This window comes from Gavialis gangeticus, unplaced genomic scaffold (genome assembly GCF_001723915.1).
Source record: "Gavialis gangeticus isolate Ggan-Ray unplaced genomic scaffold, GavGan_comp1, whole genome shotgun sequence".
Classification (NCBI taxonomy): domain Eukaryota; kingdom Metazoa; phylum Chordata; order Crocodylia; family Gavialidae; genus Gavialis; species Gavialis gangeticus.
The window spans coordinates 19441161-19452067 of record NW_017729014.1 but is presented as its reverse complement, the minus strand read 5'-3'; the positions used below and the strand labels follow the sequence as shown (position 1 = coordinate 19452067).

The window sequence follows — 10907 nt, the reverse complement described above, 5'->3', positions numbered from 1 at the left end:
TTCCTAATGAGAATGGGGTGAGAGACAGTATCAAAAGCCTTCCTGAAGTCTAGGAAAACTATATCCACTGCCACCCCTGCATCCAATGATTTAGTGACCTGGTCGTAAAAGGCCACCAGGTTGGTCTGACAGGAGTGTCAGACCATCATGTGTCGCTTTCTTCATTCATCACAGTGCAGCCAAGATTTGACAGCACAATTGTATACCTGATACCAGACTGTCAACTGTCAGTTAATCAGGTATACAATCTGTAGGGATTGTATACCTGATTAACAGTATATTTAGAGGTATGGACCAACAGAGACAAGCAGCAGCTGCTATACAGTAACTGTTGTACAACTGCAGGCTCATGCACAGAAGTGAATTAAAACTATCTTGTTCTCACCCGTCAAACTGTCATTTTTCCGGAGAACATTTGATGGACATCTCCCTTGGGATATGGTTTTCCAATTCCCACCCCCACCTCACCCAAAAATTAGTTTAGGGAAAAAATACACAGCTTTGCCCACATTTCAGTCTTCCAACTATTTCACTGATAAGCTGATAGTACCTTTAGGGGTTTTTTTGGAACAAGTATGTGAAACTTCAAAAGACTGCTTTTTGACATCCATTTTTTGGGGGGAAAATGCATATATATAGCACAGCAGATGAGAGCAGTATGAGCAAGGAAGACTCTGCTCCCTACAGATGCCAGACTGTCAAGTGTCCGAGTGTGTACAAATGATAGATAGATAGATAGATAGATACTAGGTGTGATAAAGAGCTATACTTCAACATAAACGCAAGCAAAAGGTAAAGGTTTTGCCAGATTACTTCCTTTCAAGCATCTGACCCGATTTAAAAAAAAAAAATCTTCTGATTTAAGAATACCACTGAGATTCTTAAATCTGTGGTGGGATTCCCTGTACTGTAACCCCTTTATAAAAAGATAAATGTTACAAAAAAATTAAATCAAGCATTCAAGCTAAGAAATGCCAGAACAAGGTTCTGTGCAGCCTTATTTTAGTGACCTTTGTGTGTACACATTAAGATGAGCTCTAATAAACTAGTCAAGCACTGTCGTATTTTCCACTGTTGACTCGCTGGCAGAATTTCAGTTGCCCACCTTCCCCATACCAACTCCAGTCCTTTCACCTTACCCTGTTCATTCCCATTTGCTGCTGCTGGATTTCTGATGCTTGTTTGCTCCCTCTTTACCATCTCAGGGTGGTTGAATTGTTGTTCCCTCTCCATTCTAGCCAGCCTGGGCGCTGGCACAGGTACAGCACTGTCTTTTCCAGTCTCCTTGCCCAATACATTGTTTATACTGTTTCCTAGCACAGCAGACAAAAGCAGTACAACCAGGAAAGACCCTGCTCCCTACAGATGCCAGACTGTCAACTGTCTGAGTGTGTACAAGCCACACACACACTTGGATTTTTATTTTTTTAAATATTTGGAAGGAATCCAGCAAAACCTTTACTTTTTGCTTGCATTCATGCTTAAGTATAGCTCTTTATCAGAGCTAGCATCTAAAACTGTTTTTTTTAATCAGGCTTCTGGCAGCATGCACAAGCTAGAAGTTTGCTCACTTTTTATGGTTGTTAGAAATCCCCAGTAAAAATAAAGCCCCTTATTGGGCATGCTGTAGTTCATGTTTCAGTCTGCAACATACATGAGCCTTGGGAAAGTAATCGAATTGGGATTTACATCCCAGCAGTGACTAAAAAAAACCATGGTCTACACCATCTGGTCCCAACTTTTTGTAATAATTAGTTACTAAGAAAATTATTTGGATTTGTTGCCATTACATCTTTAAAAGAGATGCTATCAAATGTATTAGTTCTAACACTCCACCTTTTACCTCCCTATGTGCCCTCTTAATTCCCATTTTAAAGTGTGTGGAACAAAAGAGAATAAAATAAGAGCTACTATTTATAAGAGAACTGGCCTACCTGGACTGACTGATGACATAAAAACAGAAAACAAGATATTGCACTTGACTGCAAAGTTCTTAACGTAATTCCCTCTCTGCTGGTATGAAAAACACCAAACTTTTATACAGCCCATTCCACCGATACATCTCCAAGCGCTTAACAAAGGAGATGAGCATTTTATCAGATGGGGAACATGGACACAGATGAGCTATTCTGCCCGAAGTCACCCAACAGTCCACCAGCCAAGTGAGGAAGGGAACATTACCTCCCTGCTGTAGGATCTGCTGTTTGGAGATATGCAAGGTGTCACAGAACAATCCTTACACAAAAAGCCATGGGGAAACAACCACACACGACTTAAGCTTCAGCACATCTGTGTGTATTATTTTAGAGTAGGTTATACATTTAACTGCAAGTTTCTTTACACAGTTGATTTTCCTCAGACGTTGAAATGTTTTTTTCTTTTTTTGGTTGGGTTTTTGGGGGGGGGGGGGGTTGTTTTTTTTTTTTTTTGGTTGGGTTGTTGGGGGGGGGGGGGGTTGTTTTTTTTTTTTTTTTTGGTTGGGTTTTTGGGGGGGGGGGGGTTGTTTTTTGTTTTTTTTTGGCGAGAACACCATTTGGGAGTGCTGAGTGCAAGTGGAGAACAATTGATTTAAGGACAAACCTGGCCAAGATCAATAAGCACACAGGGTCATTTCAGAGCAAGGCTGCAACTGGAGGAAGAGGGAGGGGAAGAAAGGGGAAGTGCCTGTGCACAAAAAAAATGGGCCGGGAAAGAACTCTGATCTCTTATGCCCTTCAGATTTCAGCTTTTGCATCATCTGCCATATTTGAACATGCTTTCCTCTATTCACGTTACAAACTTAAAAGTACAGCAGAAATCAAGCAGCCTTTGGCAACCCTTCTACCTCCTGTAATGTACGGCAAGCCATTCTCAAAGGCTGTTAGTAACGACGTTTCTTAGACTCCCCGTTTGTGCAGTTATGATGTGCAAATGAAGGAAGCAAAGAAAGCAGAGAGCTCTGAAATGGTAGAGCTGACATACAAGTCTCTGTACTGGTCGAAGGCATTGTTGGCTTCCACCTCCAGCTTGCGCAGGCGGGCAGATGGCATGGCACCGTCTTCCAGAGGAGGATCATATTTGTTACTCCACGGTGATCTGTGGGGGAGGCAAGAAGAGAAAGAGAAGCTCAGACAAATCGAAACAAACTCTGAAAGGCTTTGAAAAGGGCAGGCCCAAACTACAGATGTTTGAACTTTCAAGAAATGCCATTATCAAGGAGCATTAATCTGTCAGAACCTGGTCATAAACAGCCATTTTGAACATTGATAGCAAAGGGACCCAGACTCCTAGAAGTTTATTGCTTCTAGCTTTCCCCATGGATTCCCTCTTATCTTTGTGCTTCCATTATACCTATAATTGTGTTTGGTTCCTAATTCCTTTAAAAAAAATGCAACCCAACCTCCCCCCCCACTGCCCCAGCTCTAACTTAGAGCTGCAGCTATTAAAACTGCATATTTAAAAGACTTTGCAGGTAAAGTCCAACTAACCTGAGTAGCCTAGGTGGAGATTCGTTTGGATTTAAGCTTGTTTTATAGTCTACAAATAAAACCCAAGTTCACTTCCACTAATTTGCTCTGAAAACAAAAACCACTTTTGTTTAGTTTGAGGAAAATATCTGAATAGCAAGAAAGATTTAACAGGGTTTGCAAAGCTGTGGTTCCTGCAATTAATTTCTGCAGGTGTGGAAGGAGTGGTGGGCTTGTAACGAAAGGTTTGGTACTGGACAACTAATGGAGCTCTTTTGCTGGTCTGCTTGAGCATTTTATAATTCCCATTCTGTAAACCCACATTCTCCTTTTCATTTCCCCTGTGGAAACCTTCCTACATATATCACTGCTAGTTTAGAAAAAAAAAAAGATATCCCTAGTCTTTGTGTAGCTGCTTTTTAGAAACTCCAGCCTGCTAACACCAGGTTTTAATGTAGTCCATACGCAAGGGTCTTTGCCTCCAGTAGCCATTTGTTATTCATTTCTCTCAAAGGCGTCTAGCTTTGACATCTGTTTAATACAAAGCATAAAGGACAGGGTCTACTTTCCTCTGGCCTTATACTCCCACCACATTTCACTTCCCTAACACTCCTCCATCCCAGACTTGGCTGAACAGGTGAGACACCAGGAAGAGTTAAATCATTGTGTCACAGCAGTCCAGAGCAAGCCTTTTCAGGAAACCATTCACATTTTTAAAAAACCCCCATCTGCTCTGGTGAATGTTACCAGAACGTTAGTTACTTATTTAAAGAGGAGCCTACAGAGTTATAAATGACTGTAATATTCGTAAGTAGAACAGATGCACATGGCAAATAGATCCAAAACTCCAACTCTGACAGCATTAGTGAACTACTGGCAGGACAGCCGTTCCCCATCGGGCACCCATGTAGAAAGAACATAGGGTCTGTATTCTACGCACCCTGCAAGTATGGTCTATAATCTGCAGCATTCATACTGTATAGATAATATTATTATTATTATTATTTAAAGCAGATAGAGTCCTGGCAATACTGTTGTTTTGCAATAATTCCAGATGCAACTATGCTACTCTATCAGCAGTGGTGGCCTTAGGATTGTTGGGGCCCTGAGTAAGTCTCATTTGGGGCCCCTTGGAGGCTTAATTTTGATTACCTAAAACCAAGTTGGACATTTGTTGCAAAATGTTGGGGCCCCCTAAAGTGTGATGGTTGCCCGGTTTGCCTTTCCCTAAGGCTGCCAGTGCTAGCAGGTGAAAGGGAATAAACAGAAAAGCTGCGGTGTAGAGAAATGCCCTTTGCATTCCCTTCCCCTCCAACTGTCAATTATGGATTCCTTACAACAATGAATGTCTTCCTTTCCAATCAAAGTGAGCACTTTCCCCTGTCACAACAGCATATAGACCAAATATTCCAGTTTACAAGCCAACTGTGTACTTGATCATTTTTCACTTGATAATCACCTGCGAGACAGACCAGTTTTAGAGGGACCAGGCGTGAGAAGTAGGTCCCTAGAGCATTAGAAAGACATGGAAAGAAATTACTGCAGATGTAAGCAGAGTAAACTGAGAGCCTATTTGAAGTATGAAGTCCAACAAGGGTACAGCTTTAAATCAAGAGTGCTCCAAAGAACTGGCTCTGATACCGAATGCAGGATGGTGTTTCTAACTATATATACTTTATGTTGTGGGTTATGAAGTTTAATCTGGGGTAATTCATAGCGGTTTTATTTTACCATATTTTATTTTAAAAAGTTCAAGAGGTATCAAGAACAATGGACGAGCATCTCTGCTGTAACTTCAATATCTGAATTCACTGGGTAAGAGCTACTTCGCAAAAAACATTTCTGTATTCCTGGCTGTATATTCCTAAACAGCAGCATAATTTTAACTTCTGTACGAACTTCTCGGTGTCTATTAACATTGCTCAAATCAGCAGGATGATAAAGCAGATAATACTGTTTGTACCAAAATTCAATAAGCTATTAAATTATTCCAAGCTGAAGACTGCAATATAGATACTCTTTGAAGTGCTATAAGAAATGCCTTTAACATCAGATTGTACACAAAAAAGGTACAGGTTCCTTAAAAAAACCCAAAAAGAACCCTCAACTATCTAATAGCAGAGGCTACAATAGAGCATCTTTGCCAACAGTTGCAATGTGAAACCAAGAACTGGACAGCACCTCTCTCTCGTTCCTATACAACAATAGGGTCAAATTTTTCCAGCCCCATAGGCCAAATGAAGGTTGCTGAGCCAATCTGTGGGTCTAATCAGGCCACGCTGGAGCCAATGCACAGGGCTGGTCTGGCACAGGCAAGTATCCCAGGTCAATCCCTTGTGCCACATGTGGCGCCCATGGTGCACAGGGTCAGACACACACGGGCTGGATCTGGCCCAAGCACTATGTTTCACACCCCTGCTAGAGCTGTCCTCTACCGCCAACACATGCACGCTAATCAACCCTGCTGTAAGCCTCTTATAATAAAACCGCATTTCCCTTGACTCTTGCCTCAGGAGGCACTTGACAGCATTTCCTTAGTCTCAAAGAAATTTAAAATGTGGCTCCAAAATGCTGCCAACCATCAAAACCCAGCTGTAACCGATGAAGTTATTGTAGGCATTTACCAAGTTTAGCTATCCAGGGGTAGCAAACCAACACATCTAAACAAGATCTTTGAGCGATGCACCACAGCTTCACAAAATGCCGATAGACTGATAAGCAGCAAGACCTTCTGCTTTCAGTATGGAGCTGCGTTTATTTAAAACGAGCACACCAGTAACGCTGGTGTTTTATAAAAATTCCTGGAGCCAAGCAAAGGAAGAGAGAGCTCTTTCCCTTCTGAACTGGAAATTATTCAGTACTGTGTGTGTGATATCTGAATACATATACACTGCTTTTAACTTACAGCAGATAGCAGAACAAAGTGACCGAGCAACGTGACTGAACTCTAGCCAAGGAGGAAAAATCCCATCTAAAACCCAAGTCTGGTTCGTCACATATTGCTAACAATCTGAATTTAAAAGTCTGTTCTTGCAGATCGGTCACAGCCCCTAAACAAAGAAGTTCTGGTTAATCTCAAAATCTACTGGAAGACTTGCTATCTTGCTGCAAAAGAAAATATTTCAAAACCTTTGCCCATAAGGCGGTGACTTCTGCCCACCACAAACAACTACAAGCACCAACAAGCTTCAACCATGACTAGTACCAGCTCTTTCATCTCATCCCAGAGATATCTGCCACCACGGACATGCAAATATTCCTGAGGCACATTGTTTCCTTAAATGTTACATGATCCTATAGATGAAAGATATCCTGTGACAAGCCAGAAACAATCAGCACAAAATTTTGAAGGCTGACTCAACCGGCGCTCTTGCCAGGATTCCATTTTCAACAGATCCCCACGTTGTGACACTGCTGTAGGGAAACGGATGATAGGCAACAGCAAAATAGGACCGAAAACGCCTTTCAAACTGTCTGCATTAACTCAGCTGCTTATGGGAATGCCGTATTACAGATTATTTCTGGCCCCAGGCTGACAACTGTTTGTAGGCAGGCAGATGACTCGGAACATTTCACAAGAGCTGTTTTGGGAGTGCAAAGACAGCATTAGGTGTGAAACCAATGTTCACGTGGTTGCACCCACAGCAAGAATTCTTAGCCTAAATTGGTACATGCTTGACATGAAGCCAGCCTCTGACACCTCGAAACTAGTTATCTGCAACAATTTGTATGCAACTTTAAACTCCAGACCAAACTGGGTTGCTGCTTACTCCACAGACCTAGAGCTGTCCAGCATCCAACTTCAGACCCGAAAGATTACAAATACAGATCTACGATAGAAGCAGCGTTCCAGTCCTGCCACAAATGAAATGGACAATCGTACTCCATGTGTTATATGCCAACATGAAATAGCAAAAGGAATGGAAAGCCACTTCAAAGCCACTAACCTTTCCTTCCGATTTCTGGACTTCCTCTTCAGAACCATTAAGGCCTCACTCTCGCAAACAACTTCATATGGAGACCCAATAAACTGAAACAGGTTGTGTGCATGTCCAGACTGGAATCAGGGTCTATAATTGTAATCCTCACTAGAGGACAGTCATGGCTGTTATAACTGTTTAACTTTTTCCAGATTAGGGGGACAAGGGGGAGGGGGAAGGGGAAGCGCATGAAAACTTGCTACAATTCTGAAATTCATTAAATCAGGGTAGGAGAAAATAATATGCATGTCAGTGTCTTTTAGTATTTAAAGACAGCAGGATAAAAAAAAATAAAAATCTGTCATTCAGTGCCATTCCATCCCATTTGCTTCTGAACCAGGTCAAACATTGCAGGTTCCCTGAAGTTGGGGACAATTTCATAGCAAGTATTAGACCTCTTTTGCAGACTGCAGGAATGAAATTTAAGAGAAGCCTGTAACTTGGATTTCTTCTGGCTAGTATTTTCAAACCATTACAGCTGGAGCCAGCAGTCGTTTTATCTAAAGAAATTCATAACCCTCCCCAAAATGTTTTTAGTGGAAGAGCACTTAGCCTCCATTTAAGCTTTTAAATGTGTTCTATTTGAAGAAAGACAGATGGACAAAAGTGCTTAGATTTCAAAAGTCAGGCCTCTAATTTCGCTAAGAGAACGCTTTTTGTTTCGGCTAACAGGTTTCAAACTGTGCTGTTGGCACCGACTTCCCCATAAGGATTCTATTTAAGAGAATGATCAAACATACTTAGGATGGAAATGTGTGGAGAAAGTCAGCCCTTGAAGTTTTATATCAAAAAAAGCTCTGTCTTCACACTCTGGATTCCCTGGCCCCTTGATATCCCCCAGACACCGTTGTTATTACAGGGGAAGTCACAAGTGCAGGCAGGACTATATGCGTGGGCAGCTGCTACTAAAAGTAGAAGCAGGCGATTGTGAGGAAGCTAAAGGGAAAAAAAATTACTACCCTTACCTTTGCAGGGAAGAAACCTTAAAAAGGAACTTTCTGACAAGTCAATATTCTATGTTCATAAAATAAATGTCAATTAAATCTGAAAAAAAGGGAATAGATTGTATAGCACATGTTGCCCCAAAAGCTGTATTGCATTTCTCTCACTTCCAACCTCAACTCCACAATACTTCCTGCTTGAAATAAAAAAGGTAGAACAGGGACAACCTGAACGCCAGAACTGCTGTAAACACCAAGCCAAATCCTGCCGTCCTTATTCATGCAAAATCCTCTCAGAGGAACAGCTAAAGTATTTAGTCCCAGAGGTGAAATCTTGGTCACACTGGGTGCATCTACACAAGACTCTTAGTGCATATTAGCCTAATAACACTGCACAGTAGCATGGCAGTTAACAACAGGGCTAATAGCCTAGTAACACAGCGCAGTAGGCTAATATGCAGCAAGTGTCATGAAAAAAAAACGTGCCAGCGCTACTGAGCAGTAACTCTAAGTACTGAGCATTTAATTGGAACTCTATTAAGCAAGTACTAAATGAAATTTGCAGTACCTAAGGCACATTAATGAACATGTAGATGCACCCACTGAAATCAATAAGACTCCCTTGTCTTCAGTGGGGAAGAGAATGCTGCCACAGAGGTCAGGAAAACCTACTTCTTGGTTCTCCCCCTTGCAAAAGTCTTGAGAGATTTAATTTCAGGTTAAATGCTTTGAAAACCACAGAAAAAAAGCACTAGAAGAACGTGTAATAATGAAATGAAGAAGGGCAAGTACAAGTAGCAGGTTCTCAACCAAAATTAAGACTGAGGCTAGTTCTGGCTGCAGCATTTTATGAGCAGAGACTGTTTCTAGTGTACTGAATAGTTCTGTGAATCTTTTAAGAGCCTTTGAGATTTCCATGAAAAGTGTAAGTTGCACCTCAAATTCTGGCGTAACTTTAATTATATTAGACTAAGAACTGTTCTCAGAAACCAATCCAAAATTTACCAGAGAAAGAAAGTGTGGAAGTGTCTGAAAATTGGCCACCAACTGTGACCAGCACAGACAATCTTCCAAAATTTGCCCCGTAAAGGTGCAGGGACAATCTGTTTTTGAAAATATAACTGAAAGTGTCAACCAGTTCAAGAAGGAAGAACCGCTTTAATCTTGAACACTAATTTTATTTCAAGGCTTCCACTGTGACCTTGACTCCTCCTGGAAGCAAAAAGAGACCATCTCTTTTCACTTGGGTCAAAAGCTTTTATAGTTCTCCTCAAACCCATGGACTCCAGTTTTAAAGGAAAAGATATGCAAACTAATTCAGTCCAGGTCAACTTTGGTATCCAAACCTAATGCATGAGCACCTTTGTTTTAGATTCTTTGGGTTTAAGCCAACATATGTTGGAGCAGTATCCTATAGAAGACTGATGAACACTTCACTGCAGATACTATTTTATTTCCTGGCTCAGACACATCACCACAACTCCTCAAGCAAGAATGCTTTCATAAGTTTTGCATCCCATTAAAAACATTTCCCACCATTTTCCTTCAGAATAAAGTGTACCTCATTATTTTCTCACATCTTAATCAAAACTAGATGTTGAAACTAGACGAGACTAGACAGTCACCTTGCTGGGGTCACCTAACCCCAGTTGTCTTCCTGCCTAGAGTGGGAGGGCTGGACCCAGTGATCTGCAAGGTCCCTTCCAGCCCCTAACAATCTATGAATCCATGAACAATTTGTACCCTCTTAAAAAAGCAAAACAAGTATTTTATAATACTATAAAGCTATGAATGGGTAAACTGAGGCAAAGATTAGTTTGGCCAAAACAGGTCAATCTTAAAATCTGGTTGGAGGGGAGGGAGAAATTAAGTCAAAGCCTTCTACTTCTGTAAGAAGTTCTGCCTAGTTTTGGAAAAATGTCAGCCAAAAAATATAGCAAAGTATTTTCTGAAAGTCCATCTTGGAACAAAGTTCCTGGATCATTCTAAGCAGATGAGTGGAAACCACCACTGTGTTACTTCTCAAACAGGACAGGCCCAAAATACTGCAGCAGATCATTTCCAGTTGTCACCACTAAAAAACGTAAGCTCGTACCCCAAAATAGCAGTGGAAGCCAAGCATGGAACCCTTATAATCACAACCATACGGTGAGAGAGAAGGGCTGTGTCTTGTTAGCCTGGGATAGAAAGATCAACCATGGCCGTTACAAATCAGCTGAACGTGTTCATTTAAGAGAGGGGCAAAGACTGGGTGATTTCATATTCCTAAAGATTTTTGGAACAATGGTTCCGTGCCTCAATGAAGTCATTGGAAATGTGGCACTGTTATTAGATATTACAAAGAAGCAGTCATTGGAATAAAAGGCAACAAATAGGTTTAAGTGTTGGTTACTGAAGCTATTGATAAATAGCAATCATTCTACTAGCAACTGCAGTACAGAAGTATCAAAAGAGAGGCCAAATCCAGAATGACAACTACCATGTCAGGAACCTTCATTCTGCCATTTTAATGCAACAACTGCTTTGGCTCCTTTTGCAAC

The 10907-nt window shown here is 41.2% G+C and overlaps 1 protein-coding gene across 2 annotated transcripts in view; it reads right to left on the bottom strand.

The window, feature by feature from the left end:
• The window catches only part of CAPZB (capping actin protein of muscle Z-line beta subunit), a 108660-nt gene that overhangs the window by 31621 nt on the left and 66132 nt on the right, over positions 1-10907 (bottom strand). For both annotated transcript variants that reach the window (XM_019511911.1, XM_019511912.1), the window contains exon 4: positions 2962-3075. In XM_019511911.1, coding sequence (XP_019367456.1) covers positions 2962-3075 — 114 coding nt within the window. The remainder of the gene's footprint in view (positions 1-2961; positions 3076-10907) is intronic.